The sequence below is a fragment of the Lithobates pipiens genome, unplaced genomic scaffold (genome assembly GCF_037356315.1).
Source record: "Lithobates pipiens isolate NorthernLeopardFrog02 unplaced genomic scaffold, aLitPip1_a1.2 Scaffold_8, whole genome shotgun sequence".
NCBI lineage: Eukaryota > Metazoa > Chordata > Amphibia > Anura > Ranidae > Lithobates > Lithobates pipiens.
This window is the reverse complement of record NW_027507903.1, coordinates 62,451,430-62,469,364: the sequence shown is the minus strand read 5'-3', so window position 1 is coordinate 62,469,364 and position 17,935 is coordinate 62,451,430. Positions and strand designations below refer to the sequence as shown.

Below are 17,935 nucleotides of genomic sequence, written 5' to 3'. Positions count from 1 at the left end.
GTATACGTTAAGCCTAAACGTCCATTTACCAGCAGCAGTGTACGAGGCCTAAAGTGACGTCTGCCAAGTCGAGAATGTTCGTATGAACGTACAATCAAAAAAATCGACTAGTGTATGGTTCAAATCGGACATTTATTCTTCAATTAAAGTTATTTTTATTTCCTAAGCTGCGTTGAATGTTCTGCTTGATTCCGCTCACAAATAGGTCCACTGCTTTCTACACAGACAATTCTGTTTTTAGCAAAAAAAAAAAAAAAACAACTGTCAGTGGCCTTAGGTCAGCTGCATTGATTTAATGCATTACTTAGGCTGCCAGAAGTGAGGTAGAATCTCCTTCGACTACATCAGGAGTGCCTCAAGCTTCTGTGATTCCTTTTGATCAAATGTCTGTGAAAGATGAGTGTCATGGCCTCTTCCAGCCAGCTGTGAGGGGACTGCCCTGTGACTGGGAGGGCATGCTGGAACAGAGCAGGCAGGGCAGCGAGGTGAGAGCATGCTGCAGAGGTGAGCCAGGCAGACACAAACTTGGAGGGCCCACAGAGCACCAAGTGGGAGGATCTCATTCCACTCCCTGTGTACAGGCTTAGTATTCATCAGACCTAGAGGTGCTCCTAGTCAGACAAGGCTAAGAAGGCGTGTGATGTTCTCTCCTAGTACTTGTACAGACAGGAGTGCGCTTCAAGTGCATAGCTGGAGTACTCATTGAGGGAATGAGGAACTGCCTGGGATATGATTTCTCTCTAGCGATGGACAAAGTAAGGGAACTTTTCATTCTTATGTCTTATTTTCCATGCATTGCAATCTTATTTTATATATCTAAATGTATTTATCTTTTTTTTTTTTTGTGTGTATTTAATTTGCAATTATATATTTTTTTTTTTATTATTATTCTTTTTTGTGATTTATATAGTGCCAACAGTTTGCGCAGCGTCCTTACAAAATGATGCATTAAAAATGATAATTGCGTTCCTTGCATTCTATACATGGAAACCTTTCCGACCGATAGCCGCTAATGCAACAAATGTAACTTTTAAAGTAGAGTTGTGGACAAAGTGCTTTAAGCAAGTTCCTGTTGTGATGCAGGAAAGCTCTTAGCAGCCGGCTGTAAAAACAATTTTCCTAAAGCCCTCCTTAGGATGATTAGTGGCCGGTGATCAGTGCGTGTAAATTATGCATACAGCCTTGCGCTGTAATTGACGAGCGCCATCGTCCCCCCCCAGTGCACCCTATTAGTCGTCAGGTCCCTTTTTACATTGAAAGCCCTGTGATGAAGATGAGGATGATGAATCCTGGGATCCTCTACAACGTCCCGTCGCCGTAACCTTCTAATTGACGGAATAGATGCTGTTCACAAGTGCATGTTATTAATTTTTAAAAAGCTGCTATTTTATGGGAAAACGTGTCGAGTGGCTTTTTTTTTTCCACTCTTTTATTTTTTTTATGTTAAGCTTTTCCTGTAGTTGTGGATAGGAAACCAATCTTTCCACTGAACTTGGTACAGAACGATCGATAACACTGATAGATGGCTTTAACTATGCAATATCCATTAAGATAGGTGCGCCCGGACCATTTTCTTCGTTTGACGTAATGCTGGCGATGGAAAGTGCAAGCTCTCCCCCTTTTTTTTTTTTTTTTTTTTTACTCTTCATCTAGGTGTCTTTCCGCTCCTATGTTAATCTGCGATTATCTCCTTTTTTTTTTTTTTCACAATGCTCGGAATCGTGTGGCTGTTTTGGCTCCTTGAACTGGAAAGCTTTTTGTTGTCTTTATGTGTTGGGTGAGCTAACATCTACGTTGCGGGGACCTGCAGGCATGTTGCGCCGCGTCGTGTTTCTGCCTTCTACAAGTGAAGTCAGCTTCATTAGTTTCATGATGGCACATCAGTACGGGGCTGGTGTTGCTGCTTCCTTCTAGCAAGTCCTGGAGCATGATCTGGGCTGCCTGGGTTTGGATAAGCTTGTAAGGATTTGTCAGCCAGATGTGACACGATTGTCAAGAGGCAAGTAAAGGAGGAGATCTGATATTAATCAGTGCATAGCTGGGAGCCAAACTTTCTCAAAGGCAGTGTAGAAACATGTTCTTCTCTACTGCTCCTCTTTTCTTACCACTGAGCTGCCACTGTCTCATCTTTTCGCTTTATTATAGGCTACAGCAGATAATGTCACTTTTTTTTTTTTTTTTACCTATGTGCAGATCTGGTTTTAAACCAACCAATTATTTTTTTTTTTTTTATTAACTACGATTTGTTTTATTTAGTTAAGACACAATTGGTTTGATACTCATTAGAAAAGGTACAGAATCCCCCGTGGCAAGATCCTGCCTTTGGGTCATTTCTTAGCGCGGCGCAGGCGCCGGAGGGGTTAATAGATGTTCTGACGTGTAGGTGTCGTCTGACAACGCTGGCAAAGGACAAAAAATGGGTCCCAACATGTACGAAATTCAACATACAGTGGCCCTGCCTGACCTCTGACATAGTTTGGGCAGATCTTCGCAGTTGCTCAGCACAGTGGCCCCTTTCATTAACTCTGCAAACAATGTAATTGCATACTTAACTTACTGAACCTAACTTTAGCATCTCTTCACAACTTGTTTAAACTTTGGCAATTGATAAGCGGCTTATACCAAATTTTTAAACACAGAACCTTTTCTGAATGTAATCTTCTTGAGCGCGGGGGTAGTTGACAGCTTGCGCATGTGTTCAGTTATATAAAATGCTTGTGGAAGTATTGGTATGACGTGTAGATCGTGATGTCGGTACATGCATTAAGACACATTTTTGTGTTCCTTTTACATTGAAAAAAAAATGAAGTTAACTATAATAATTGGTGTAGTGTAAAGATTATATCTAGGTATTTGAGACATCCTTCCTCCACACTTTTCTTTCTTCTTGAAATGGCAGTGTGAACTTCAAAGCAATCAACAGATCCTTGACAGATCTCAGTAGGCATCTGTGTAATGTATGGCATACCGGCGTATGGCCCATTGCTGAGCTGTATAAGGCCCCAGCTAACATTGGTCTAGACCGGGCCCATCCAAGTGATGGATAGATGGTTACCTGCTCAGGTATCTGCATCATACAGACTGGGATTTATTTACTAAAGGCAAATAGACTGTTCACGTTGCAAGGGGCATTTCCCCAGAGCTTAGTAAATGAGGTGAAGCTCTGCTGACTTCCATCAAGCAATCATGTGCATGCAAATATTTTGTTTTTTTTTCTTTGCCGGAGTTTGGGTATTCTTTACAAAGTGAAATTTCACCACATTTAATAAGCTCTGCGGAAATATCCCCTACAAAGTGCAAATTCCCTTGCAAAGTGAACAGCCTATTTACCTTTTAATAAATCAACCCCATTGGGGATGATATCTTAAAACTGGAGAGTTCAAAACTTGGTGCAGCTGTGCATGGTAGCCAATTAGCTTAAAACTTAAGATTGTTCCATTAAGCTTTGACAATAAAACAAGGAAGCTGATTGGTTTCTATGCAGAGCTGCACCAGATTTTGGACTCTCCAGTTGTAGTAAATCTCCCCACTTGGTCTACTTCTTCTCTCCAGGATAAATGTCAGGTCTCACAGGAACCACATAACACGTACAGAACAATGAGGTTGAGTTACTAAAGGCAAATTTTCACTTTGTAAGGAGCTTGGTGAATGCGGTGAAATTTCACTTTGCAAGGAAAAAAAACAGCATTTTCGGTGCCTTATGGAAATCAAAGGAGCGTCACCTCATTCTCCAAACTATGGGGAAAATTTCCTTGCAAAGTGAACAGTCTATTTGCCTTTAGTAAAGCACCCCCATTGCTCTCTATGTGTTATGTCCTTCCTGTGGGATAGCTATTTATCCTGATATGTGAAGAGGTCTCCATCCACATGTCATTTATTTTTGGTGCAGCCAAATTCAGAATTTCAAAGACAACCGGCTAACTCTCCTTTTTTATTAAAAAGCTTTACAAAGGAGGCAAACATTATCTGTTTACTGAGGAAGGGCTTACAAAAGTGCTTCTTCTGTAAAATGAAAATAAAATGCATTTTTTATAAAAACTATCGAAGCGAATATTATCCACTAACAAAAAAAGTCCCTTGTATTGCGCTCAGACTCCTCCAAATCTCCAAATTCCTTTTTCGCTGCTGTGACCCGACTTCCTGTTGGAGGGTGGCTACATCCATTCTCCATGGTACCACTGTATGTAAGACCGTAGCCACCCTTTGTTGCTCGCTCCTTAGATAGACTGGAGGAAAGAAGGGAAAGGGGGACCTTGTTGAAACCTTTAATACATGAAGGGGGGAAATACATCAGAAGGATATATATATATATTAGAGATATCGCTATCTATGAGATATATATATATATATATATTAGAGATATCGCTATCTCTATCTCTGAGATATATATATATACATGCTGAAAGGGTAGTTGATGCTTGGAATAGACTTCCAGCAGAGGTAGTGAGACAGTCAACAGTAAATGGCTTGAAACATGCTTGGGACAAACCAAGATCTATTGTCAGACAAAAAAAATGGGGCAGACTCAATGGACCACTTTTTTTTTTTTCTGCCGTTCCTCTTCTATGTTTCTAATCTTGTCTGATGGACGTCTGTCTACCGTCACTTCCTTCTTTCCCTTTCAGTTGGGGATCAGTCAGACTTTCTTTACAAGTTGTGTAATCCCACCCATAATACTAATGCCTGTCTATACCATTCATTCTATTTCTATTCTATCAGGATCCACACGTTGCACAGATTTGTTGAATTGACTGAAAAAAGCTTTCTGTGTAAGTGTGAGTGTCATTAGAGGCAACTGTGGATCTGTCACCTGATAACATATTCCACACCTGGCTTGAAAATGCCTGAAGGGACATTCTTGTCACTTTACTCAGATGATAGAAGACATTCGGCATTTCACATAAATCGCTGTGGATGATGTCACAAGGGCAGTTCTGTCACTAGAGGCAAAATGTCAGAGGCGGGATCACTAAAGCTGGCCATACACTATGCAATCCGATTTTGCAAAGATTATGCAATATTTTTTATGGTGATCACACGTGCTTTGATTCCTTTATGTGATCGATGTGCCATTTGATCAAAACAATTGCGTCTGTAAACAAATTGAATAGCCAACATTTCCCATCTGATCGATTTAAACTTAATTTCAATTGAATTCAGTTGACCTGAGACGATCAGCTAGTACTGAATATTATCAATAATTTTGCATAAGTTGGCAGCACTGAGATACTTTGTTCATGAAAACAATCAAATATCACAGTGCAAATTTCTTTCCTGCAACCACGGGTTGCGGGAAACAAATTTGCTCAATTCCCCCATCAACACAGACCATGCTGATGCGGGAATCCCCCCGCTGAGCTATTTTTTTCTCCTGGTGGGGGTGAGGGAAGCTGTCCCGCTGGGAGAAGACAGTGATTATTGCTAGGGGCAATAGCAATAATCGCAAATAAAATCCAACAGGCTGGGTGTACCTAGCCTGCCGGATTTTATTTGCGATTATCGCTGTTGCCCCTAGCAATAATCACTGTATATTGCTAGGGTATTTGATTTTGATTGTTTTCATTGATCAACTTGGTGCCTGCCCAAACAAAATTAAAAAAACATGGTTTGAATCAGTGCAGTAGGAATTTGAAATGTCCATAACTGGCATAAGACTGGTCATACACTATACAATTCAATTGTACAATCTTTTTAGATTTACCAAAACTGTAATAGAAGGACACACCTAAAACAGCCCATTCGGTTTATCAAATCAGGAAGGCCATGTACTACATAGTTGATGGTTGATCTAAGGAAGTTTGTAGAATCTGATTGTATAGTGTATGTGTCCTGTTCCTGTGAAATTGCTCCCTGTTTAGAAGCGTCACTCATCAAACAGGATTCAGCAGCATTCAGAGCCAGAAGGGAGCAATTCAGCTGCTTCAACTGGCAAGGAAGGAGCAATTCCATAGCGACAGACATCTTGGCGCTCCTGTCACTGGCATTTTGTCGCTAATGGCAAAATCGCTCGTGTGATTTACTAAATAGAAACGTATCTGTGTTTTCTTTGAACATCCAATCACGTGGAGGGTAATTAAAAACAAACTGAAGCTTCTGAACATGATTTCTGTTCGTAGCAAACTACATTGTGTTCCGTTGATGCACAGTGTCCTATGGCAACACTTGTAACTAGAAAACAAAGTCCATGGGGGTGGATGGATATAGGCTGACGCAAAAGAAAAATTGTTGTCCAATGTCTGCTGTTGGCTTTTCAAACCTTTGCTGCAAAGATAAAACCTGATATCTGGTTCTCTAGGCTTTAAGTCAGCCATACAGGAATCAAAATTCTGCCAGTTCAGCAGGGACCAGACAAATTTTGATCCATGTATGGCCTCTGTGGTTGTACAGAAATTGATCTACTGATTGACTTCTGTACATGTGCTGTGTTGGAAAATGTATGCATGATGAGCAGTGGGGAAGTATCCCCACTGTCAGAATACAGTAGCTCAGCAGGGAGGATCGTGTCATATTTTTTTTTTTTTTTTTTTTTTTAACTCACTGGTTGAACAAAAAAAAAACTCTGACTCCTCTATGGCAAGCTTAAAGTGATACTGAAGTCTCATTTTTTTTTTTATTTAAAAAGAACAAATATGTTATACTTGCCTCCTCTGTGCAGTGGTTTTGCACAGAGCAGTCCCGATCCTTTCTCGAATCCCTCTTCTGCGCTCCTGGCCGCCTCCATTCGTGGTAAGAGAAACCGGCAGTGAAAGCTTTCAGGCTTCACAGCCGCTTCCCTGTTTCGCATGTGCAAAGCACACTGCGCTTTCTAACTGAGGAAGGAGGAGGGGGGCCGAGCTTCTGAGGTACGGCACAGTCTCCCGCAAGTGGGGATGGGTACCTGTCAAAAACAGGTACCCGTTCCCCCCCCCCCCCCCAGCCCTTACCCCTGAAAGGTGCCAAATGTGGGGAGGTGGCAGATAAGCAGAGCTTCCACTTTTGGGTGGAACTTCGCTTTAATGAAACCGCACTGCAACCATGAGCCAAACACTTTTAGCGCAGTCCCACAATGTAAAATTCCCACTTGACAATTTAAAAATAAAGGAGGTGTTCAGGAGGCGCCAGTCACATCTCCTGAATGCCTGTCAGCTGCTGCTATACCGCCCTCTGAAAGGGATCCACAATGAATCGCCTTTCAGAGGGTGGAAAGCAGCACTACTAATGTGAAAGAAGCCCAAGGGGGGTGGGGGGACTTTCTTCAATAAACACAAAAGTAGAGAGCATTCTCCCCACTGATCATTATACAAATATACTATGAGCTGCAAATAGACTGATTTTTAAAAAATAAAAAAATATATAAATAATTGTATGAGTTTCCCTGTGTTGGGAAAAGCTGATCTATAGAATGGAATAAAACCAGGCAAACTGCCCCTGACATCTAACTGCTGTCATAGCTGATGATTGAGCCAGAAGTAATACAATCACTAATGGGAAGTTTATTTCCCCCCCTCAGTCTATTCACATATTTGAGTCATTTGTCTGCAGTGGCTTCTTTTTAATATACACGGAGTGACTATTGTAGCACCAAATGCCTGCAGATAATTTCCTGAGTGGGAACACTCAGTAGATATGAATTTATTGTACCGATGTCTGGCCTGCCTATGTGTCAGTAAGGAAAGTTCAATGGGAGTGTGGTATGATTCGTGTTGAGGTTCCCGGCTTCCCACTTCATGTCCAAGTGGCTAATTTATGAGCAAGTATGATGAAACGAGAGCTTCCACCGACTGACACCAGTGAGGTCATCATGGACTGTGCGGAGGGTCTAACGCAATGTACTCCTTCCTATACAGCCTGGGACGAGGATCTCACCGAGAAGAAATGCCTGAGATGTGCTGAATCTGTGATTGCAACACGTGAAAGTGATCATGCATGAAATGGACATGCTACATAGATTTGGCAATTAAGGAAATCCATGGGCTACGCAATGTCCAATACTCGTAGCTGAGATTACGCTGTTTAGACCTACTAGGGATGTTGGTGTGGTTCAGGTACACAACAGCATGGAAAGTGCAGGAAGGTCTACTTACTGACGTTGGGTACCACAGTTAGGATGAAAAGAGCTGACAGAAAACATAAAAACAAAAAGGACAGTGATGGCAAACCTTGACACCCCAGATGTTTTGGAACTACATTTCCCATGATGCTCAGCTACATTGCACAGTGCACGGGCATCATGGGGAATGTAGTTCCAAAACATCTGGGGTGCAGAGGTTCACCATCACTGAAATAGGACATATCTGGGATCTTTGTATGCAGTTCACACAATTTTAAATAATTGATCATTGTTTCCAATTGCTTTTGAACAGAAGTCAATATTTTTTATACTGACCAGTATATTTTTAAAAAAAGTCACAAAGTGATCATCTGCAGAGAACAATTTTCCAATAATATAGAAAAAAATCTGATATTGGTTAAAGTGGTAATAAACCCAAAAGCAACCATTTATATATTGCAGCTTACCAATTCTTACATGTGATCGCTGCATTAGTTTGCTTTTAAGGCTTTCTTTCTTCTATTTCCTTTTAATTTCACCTGGTGATTGAACCAGTAAGTCTGTTGATTAAAAGACCAAACTGTCCTGCAGATTTATTAGAGAGTGGAGACAAACCATGTAAATCTTTTGTAAAGTCAAATGTTTTTTTCTTTTAAAATAACAATATGTTACCTGCTCTGTGTAATGGTTTTGTGTAACACAGCAGCGCCAATCCTCCTCTTCTGGGGTCCCTTGCCTGTCACTCCTGGCTCCTTCTCTTTTTGGTGCCACAATAGGAAGCTGCTTCATATGTTGGTACACCTGTGAGCTCAATCCCAAGCCACACTGTCTGTGTCCATAGACATAGACAGCGGGACTCCACCCTGCCTCCTCTCCCTTGTCACAGGATTTGACAGGTAGCAGCGGGGAGCCAATGATTGACTCTGCTATCAGCAAAGCCTGTGAGAGTGGGGAGAAGAGGAGAGAGCCTCTGCAAACAGACACAGAGCTGGATCAAGCTCGGGCTCAGGTACGTATAAGAAGGGTATGGGTACCGATACAAATGCAGGGAATGAATTGGGTGAAAAATGTTTAGGCTTTACAACCCTTTTAACATTGGGAACGATACTTGCAGTAGTCAGATCTTATTTATGCAAAACCTTTATGCAAAAAAAAAATCACAGAGCTGGATCAAGCTCGGGCTCAGGTAAGTATAAGAAGGGTGTGGGTACCGATACAAATGCAGGGAATGAATTGGGTGAAAAATGTTTAGGCATTACAACCCTTTTAACAATGGGAACGATACTTGCAGTGGTCGGATCTTATTTATGCAAAACCTTTATGCAAAAAAAAAAATCCCCCCCCCCCCCCCCCCCCCAAAAAACTGCTGTAACTGCTTATAAGTCTTGGCTTCAATATGTTGGTGTATCTAAATCTACTAGTACATCTAACACTCCCCTCCCTCTAGACTGACAATGCTGCTGTCCAAAGGTCTCCCTGTGCTCTTTCATCCAGAGGAGGTGTTACTGGCCAGATCACAGGTGAAAATAGAGGGAAAAAAAGACTAAAAAAAAGAAAACTAGTGCAGCTGATACATCTAATAATTAAGCAGACCTTCAGTCATCTTTTCAACTTTCCATCTATTAAATCTTCTGCCCTTGTTTTAACTTTGGTTAGTAAAAAAATTTGTTTCTGCCAGTAAATACCTTATACAGCCCACTTCCTCTTTTTTGTCTGGTCATTATGACATCATGCACTCTCTCTCATGAGAGTTTGCCAAGGTAGGGAGGGGGATGAGTCATAAGAGGGCAAATGAAGGCTGCAGAGCTGGAGGTGTGCCTCTGTGTAAATCCAGGAAGTGAACAGGCAGCAGCTTCAGCTGCCCACAGTTAAAATGGATGCAGCCAGACTCAGTGTAGGGAGATTTCTGCAGCATATTTGGCAAGTACAGAATCACAGTATATATAAAATATGCAAAGTGGTTGGATGGAAGCTTCAGAATGGCAAAGATGTTTTTATTACAAATTATGTGAGCAAACTGCAGTTCCTCTTTAAACTACATTTTTGGTTTTGGGTTTAATACCACTTTGTCATTCGTGATTGTTTTTGTATATAAAATGCTGCCTTGTTGTCATGCTTATTGAATGTTCTTTCAATATTGAAAATCTATTCACCGAATTCTCATCTATGGCCAGACCTAGTCTGTCATTCCTTCTAAATGGATATATACAAGTTTATGTGGAATTTGTGCTGTCAGAAAAAGAAAAGAGCTTAGGCTTCAGAAAAATATATTGTATACAGCACCCTCGCCTTCTTGGGTCACTAAATCTTAAAATTCAATAGATTCCAGGAACATACATGGAGCAGAAGACAAGCCGTCATATTCAGTGTGGAAATGCTAAGAGCAATCATTAGATTGCTGTAACCCATAGCTACCAATGTGTCAGTCTGATCATTTCTAGCTCTAGGTTACTGCATTGTGCCACTTTCCTCATTAAATAGGCATGAAGGTACGATATCTCATAGAGCATGTTTTTGAAATATGATTATTTTAATTTTAAGTATGCCTTGGGGGTCTATAGAAATGTTCTTTTTATTTAATGGCTAGTGAGAATCTAGGGCATATCACTTTTTGTTACATAAAGTAGTTGATACTTTAAAGCTGAAGCTTTGTATGGTGATTGTTATATTGGCCCAGCTTGAACCAATGTAAATATGTATGTGCCATACCCGTGAGATCCCCGTGGTAGCTGGAAATCCGTGCATTAGACATCACCACTACAGTGATCTCCACCAGCTTCTGGGTTCCATACTGAAGAATTGTGGGCACAGGAGGTTACTCACTCAGCACGGGCCATTCAGAGAACGCTTTGCATTTCCTCAATTAATGCAAGGCATTTCTGATTGGACAAGTTAGAGAGGCGGAGCAGTGACATCAGGAGAAAACGCAGTGTTCTCTGACGCCTGTGCCAACCTCCCGTGTTCAGTAAGCAGCAGGGCAGCTGCTTGGCACAGGACTGAAAAGCTCTCAGATATGACTATCGTAGTGGTGTCTATTACAGTGATTTCCAGCTTCCACAGGGATCCCACAAGCTGGATGTAAATATGTAAAAATAATTAAACTTCTGGATAACTAAACTCAAGATAAAAATGCATTGTATTGCAGCTAACAGTACTTGGTTTTATGGGGGCGAACGATTAGCTGTGTGTTGGTGCCAACTGTGCAGTTCCTCCCTGCCTCTTCTTGGATATGACAACAACCCCTCTGCTGCCGATGAAACCTTCCGCCATATAGTGTCAAACTCCTGGCCATAGGCCTGCTCATGAATTCCCCAGCCATAGACCTAGATATTCATGAATGAAGGAATGTCCACACATAAAATGTATTTTTCGCACTTCACTGTAACTTTGCAAAACTTTCATGACATCTGACATCACATTTGACATACTAGTTGAACTCTATGGCCCACAACTCCATACACAGGAGGAAATATTCTGTAGTTGTCATTTCTGCACAGAATGCCAGCACATAATTTGTAAGCCATCTTCCTTTTTTTTTTATCTCCTCTCCTTGGGAGCACCACAAAATTGGAACCACTCCCCCCCCCCCCCCCTTGTATTCTAAGTCTACAGCATTTAGCTTCCTTCACCAGGTAAAATCAAGGCGCTCACATTAGTATACCAGTCTCTTCCATGTCGCTTCCATAGCTCTGCCCAGCTGGTCACGCTCCCAGATGGCACATTCATTCCCAGGCTTCACCATTACTCATATCAGAGGACTATTTCTGGCCTTCTTTTGCACCCCGCTGCAGGACCTGCAGAAGAAGTTCATAGGAGTCAAGGTGACTCCAGCTGTTCCTTCTGTGTTCTGTTCCGTCTTACCTGGGGCTTCAGCCCTGCAGAGGGTCCTGTAAATAAGTGCTGTAGGTAACAACTACATGGCTCCTATTCCCTGACTACACTGGGCCCTTCCTACAGCCTTTATATGGGTCCTCACTGACCCCTGACATCACTAGAGGAGGAACTTTTCTAAGAGGGAGCCATCCCCTGCTTATAACTTTCCCATGTATCAGACCATATAGGGAACAGAGCTCTCTAGTGGTTAGCAAGCTAACTGCACCTGCATTAGGTTTCTTTATTTCTCAAGCTAAGAACCCTTTCAGCAAATATAGAAAATACCTGTTGATCTTACCAGAAATGTAGTGTCCCTGTCACTTCCTGTGAGCTGCATTGAAGAATATCTTCCAACTTGACTGTCTTCTGTAAACTACCAATTGCCCCCCCCCCCCCCCCCCATTTAATGGATATAAAGAGACATTTGTAGTCCATATTAGAAGAGCCTATGATGACAAGCATGGCTCCCTCCATAGATACAGTGGAGGAGTGACGTGGCCTCTGAGGAATGAGAAGTGTGTTATTTTCAGGATTACCAGGTGAAAATAAAGCAAAAGAACTCTGAAAATAGATGCAGCCACACAAGAGATCTGTTTAAGGTTTGAATACTCTTTCATATTTGTAATATACAAAGGATTGTATCCCATGTAAAGGTAGGGTACATGTACTGTATTTCTGGATTCATCACATCCTACATTTGTGCATGATATATCAGCTTGCTGCATGTTCCAGAAAGGGTTAAAGTGGACATGAGGAGGCCTAATGGTGATCTAATCTCTTTCTGTATGAGCTGTGGCTTATGCTCAGCCAGTTAATTGATACAGAGACATTACTTGTAGAAGTATTTTGTCTCTTCTGGTGTGCTGGGCTCATCTGACTGTAGCCACATGCTTTTACTAGATCCTTGTAGACATTGCTGAATATGCCATTTTCGTACTATACTTAAATGAATAAACTGGATTGTGTGTGCTCCTTAGCTCTGACAGCATGTGCATATGTAGTAAGGGAGGAATGCATTATTCTAATATATGTCTAAAATTATTTGACTTATAGGGATTGATTTACTAGGCAAATAGGCTATCACTTTGCAAGGAAATGTTTTCCTTAGCTAATGAATGTGAGGAATATTCACTTCAAAAGAATACCCAATCATGTGCAAGAAAAGTGAAAAAATATATATTATGTATTGTATATGTTATAGATTTTTGCTTGCACGTGATTGGATGATGGAAGTCATTCAGTAAACTCAGAAAACATTTTCATGCTAAATGAGCACCTTATTTTACTTTAGTACATCGATCCCAAAGTCCACCGCCATTGGCTGCTCTGAGTGTGCAATTTTTTTTTTCTCCATATATTTGAAAGTAGCCATTTAGATAGTTTGAACAGTTGAGGAAAGAGGAAAGATAGCACTGGAGCCATAGAGTTATCTTACTGGTATTATTCACTTAAAGTGGCTGTAAAGCCTTAAGGTTTTTCACCTGAAGGGCCGGTTCACACTATTGCGATGCGAGAACCCTGCGGATCAACTGCGGGTTCCCGCATCGCACCCGGAACGCACGGCAGTTCACACTGCCATATGCAAACTGCTGGGGAGTGTCATTATGTGTTAGCGACACCCCAATTTCAGCTTACATATCGCACTGCGAACTGACAGTTTGGGCATGAATCGGATCGCAATGTGTGAACACACATGCGATCCAATTTTGGTCCGAACTGAAAAAAGGGTCCTGTGCGTGTTTGAACCGAATGCGGTGCGATATCAGCCATACTATCTGTATGGCTGACATTGCACCCACACAGACATTGCAGGTAATGTGACCAGCAGTGCGCTGTGAATTACATGCGATGTCTGCCATCGCAATAGTGTGAACTGGCCCTAATGCATTCCTTGCCTAATTTGATCCAGCAATGTGCACAAGCGAAGCCGTTCCAGACACTCACTCTCATTGGACAGATTGATAGCAGCAAAAACCATTGGCTCTCACTGCTGTCACTCAAAAGCTGTGACACGGGGGTGGGGCAGAGTCATGCTGTCAATGGATGCAACAGCCGGCCTTGGGAGCCCCATGGAAATCGGCTTTACGTGGGAGCACCCGATATAGAGGAGGGGCCAGGAGTGCCAACAGGGGACCCCAGTAGAAGAGGGTTGGGTCTGCTCTGTGCAAAACCACTGCACAGAGCAGGTAAGCATGACATGTTTGTTATTTTTATTTTATTTTTAATGTGAAGGTTTACAATCACTTTAAGGTACTGATGTTGATGTAAATGATCTGGGTCCTGAGATGGTGGCTTCTACACCACAGAGGATTTCCTCAGTCTCCTTGGCTTGTAGTGTAATGTAACAAGAATTGGAATTGAAGTGCCATACCACTGCTAGGTCCAGAATATAACTTTATTCCATCAAAAGCCAGGGTTACAATCCAAAAAAGTAGCCAACGCGTTTCAGGGGTCCAAGTGGCCCCTTTTTATCAGATTTTTTTTTTCCAGTTTAAATTACAAGCCTCATCGGCAGCTTGTTTGGCAGCAACCTTGGACCTCGTAGTAGTGGTGTGGCACTTCAGTTTCTATTCCTGTTACATTTAGATAGTTTAGGCAGTGTTATTTAAAGGGTAACTCCTTTTTTGTTGGAAGAAATATAGCCAATAATTCTACACAAGACATATTGAAGTTGAATGTTCTTAAAAATTACCTTTTCTTTTAAGGCGGTTGTAAAGTAATTTTTTTTTTTTTTATCTTAATACATTCAATGTGTGCAGCAGCCCTCCTAATTACCTGAGCCACATCTCTATCCAGCGATGTCCACGAGTGCCTTGGTCGTCTTCCCTCCTGATTGGCTGAGACACAGTAGTGGTGCAATTGGCTCCCGCTGCTGTCAAATAAACTCAGCCAATCAGGAGAGAGAGGGAGAAGGGCCAAACTGCAGCTCTTTGTCTGAATGGATACATGGAGCTGCAGCTCAGCTTGGGTGCCCCCATAGCAAGCTGCTTGCTGTGGGGGCACTCAACAGGAGGGAGGGGCAAGAAGCTCCAGCCATGGACCACAGAAGGGGAGGATCTGGGCTGCTCTGTGCAAAACCACTGCACAGAGGAGGTAAGTATAACATGTTTGTTATTTTTAAAGAAAAAAACAGAGACTTTAGTATCACTTTAAATCTGCTGTTTTAATATTTTATAAAAATTCAATGTGATATGGACACCTGGAGGCCTTCTGTACACAGCTGGTAAAATAACTTCCCAAAATATGTAAGTTCCTGCTTGTATGATTGTTTCACTTATTTTCCTACAAGTCTGCACTAAGGTGCAAGTCATATTTTAGGTTTACTATGTAACAAAATTATAATTTTTGGTGAGATACTCCCAAGGTATCATCAGTTTTAAAGGGATGCAGACCCCTCTGCTTTCCTCGTTTGGAACACTGCAAGGGCATCAGGTGATTAATAATGAATATGTCACTCCCATTCAGATTCACTCTGCACATTGACATAATGGGCAGCATAGTGACCCTAGCAGCACTAGGGTCATTGGTTTGAATCCCAACCATGACACTACCTGCCTGGAGTTTGCATTTTCTCCCTGTGCCTGTGTGAGTTTCCTCTCACACTCCAAAGACATGCTGGTGAGCTAATTGGATCCTGTCAAAAAGTGGCCCAAGTATGTGTATGTATGTGAGTTAGGGACCTTTGATTGTAAACTCCTTGGGGGTAGGGACTGACACGAATGTGCAATATATATGCGCTGCATAAACTGATGGCACTATACAAGTACCTGTAATAAATAATGTACCAAATTGCTATTTCTTCATGGTGGAAACAGGTAGGAATCTGCAACAAAGATTGTTAAAATCCAATGAAGTGTACATTGATCACCCAGAGGGGGATTGTTTTCTTAACAAAAGTAAAGCTACTCTTTAAGCTTGGGTAATTGTCTTACCCTTGGCAATAAATAAATTCGAATTTCTATAATTCTCTAGAAGAATGTACTGGTTGTAATAACATAGACACAAAAAGACCCCCCACCTTCATTCCTCTACGTTTATATATGAAAGATAACCAATGAAGTCTACACTAAATGATTACAGGACACAGTGTAATTTCCTCAGTACATGGCCATTGTACATTTACATTAGTGTTTTACCCTTCCCCTCCAGAATTCTGGACACTTACAGTTGTGCTCATAAGTTTACATACCCTGGCAGAATTTGATTTCTTGGCCATTTTTCAGAGAATATGATTGATAACACAAAAACGTTTCTTTCAGTAATGGTTAGTGTTTGGCTGAAGCCATTTATTATCAATTAACTGTTTTTACTCTTTTTAAATCATAATGACAACATAAGCTGCCCAAATGACCCTGATCATAAGTTTACATACCCCAGTTCTTAATGCCATGAATTGCCCCCTTTAACATCAATGACAACTTGAAGTCTTTTGTGGTATTTGTGGATGAGGCTTTTTATCTTCTCAGATGGAAAAGCTGCCCACTCCTCTTGGCAAAAAGCCTCCAGTTCCTGTATATTCTTGGGCTCTCTTGCATGAACTGCACGTTTGAGATCTCCCCAGAGGGGCTCAATGATATTGAGGTCAGAAGACTGAGATGGCCACTCCAGAACCTTCACTTTATTCTGCTGTAGCCAATGGCAGGTCAACTTGGCCTTGTGTTTTTGATCATTGGCATGTTGGAATGTCGAAGTACGTCCCTTGCGCAGCTTCCTGGCTGATAAATGCAAATGTTCCTCCAGTAGATGTTTTCAGAGAGTCCTGTATTTCAAGTGAAGTTCTTTGTGGGTTTTTGTTTGCATCCCAAACTGTTTTCCTGGCAGTTGTTGATGACATTCTAGTTGGTCTACCTGACCGTGGTTTGGTTTCAACAGAACCCCTCATTTTCCACTTCTTGATTCGAGTTTGAACACTGCTGATTGACATTCTCAATTCCTTAGATATCTTTTTATATCCCTTTCCTGTTTTATACAGTTCAACTACCTTTTTCCACAGATCCTTTGACAATACTTTTGCTTTCCCCATGACTTGGAATCCAGAAACGTCAGTGCAGCACTGGATGGAAGATGCAAGGGTCTGTCAGGAGTCCAGAAACTCATTGACCTTTTATACACACACACCAATTTACAAGCAAACAGATCACAGGTGAGGATGGTTACCTTTAATAGCCATTCAAATCCCTTTGTGTCAACTTGTGTGCATGTTATCTGGCCAAAATCACCAGGGTATGTAAACTTTTGATCAGGATCATTTGGGTAGTTTATGTTGCCATTATGATTTAAGAGTAAACACGGTTGATTGATAATAAATGGCTTCCGCCAAACACTAACCATGAGTGAAAGAAAAGTTTTTGTGTTATTCATATTCTCTGAAAAATGGCCAAGAAAATCATAAATTCTGCCAGGGTATGTAAACTTATGAGCACAACTGTATCACTTTCGGTGAACAGACCGTGACTTCAGAATCTCTCCCCCGCTCCCCTTGGTAGCGCAATGCCAGTCTATATTTCACGTTCCTTGTTCTTAGTAATATGCTTACAATTCACTGCATGGTGGTATGAAAAATGACCAGCATCTGCTGTTTTCTTTTCATCTTTGATAGAACTGAACACTACAAACACATATTGAATTATTTCATATTAAGTCTGTCAAAAACCTATTTGCTATTCCCTTTAATGAAATCAACAGTTTTGGGAGGTTACTTGAGTTCAGAATTGGGAGATCAATTTAGAACTGTAAAATAGAAGAGAAATTATTGCCAACGAGCCAGAGCAGTCATGTGCCCAATGTGGTAGTCATGTACCCAGTACCCTGTTATAGAAAACAACACAATCTGATCTAGTTTTTGCAGAAAATTGTATCCCGGTCTATGGAATGGATAACTTGGCATAGAATTTGCTGATAATTTTGGAACATGAGAAGGCAAACTTAAAGGGGTTGTAAAGCTTTGTTTTTTATTTTCTAAATAGGTTCCTTTAAGCTAGTGCATTGTTGGTTCACTTACCTTTTCCTTCGATTTCCCTTCTAAATGTTTTT

At 41.3% G+C, this 17,935-nt stretch overlaps 1 protein-coding gene across 6 annotated transcripts in view; it reads left to right on the top strand.

The window, feature by feature from the left end:
* The window catches only part of BNC1 (basonuclin zinc finger protein 1), a 363,494-nt gene that overhangs the window by 313,898 nt on the left and 31,661 nt on the right, over positions 1-17,935 (top strand). The window contains exons 1-2 of one of the 6 annotated variants that reach the window (XM_077472391.1): positions 450-755; positions 16,896-17,045. The exons of 2 other annotated variants lie outside the window; for them this stretch is intronic. In XM_077472391.1, the coding sequence (XP_077328517.1) occupies positions 16,924-17,045 (122 nt within the window). In that variant the 5' untranslated portion in view covers positions 450-755; positions 16,896-16,923. Of the gene's footprint in view, positions 1-449; positions 756-16,895; positions 17,046-17,935 lie in introns of those variants that run through there. 3 more of the 6 variants (XM_077472392.1, XM_077472393.1, XM_077472394.1) reach the window with 3 other exon arrangements.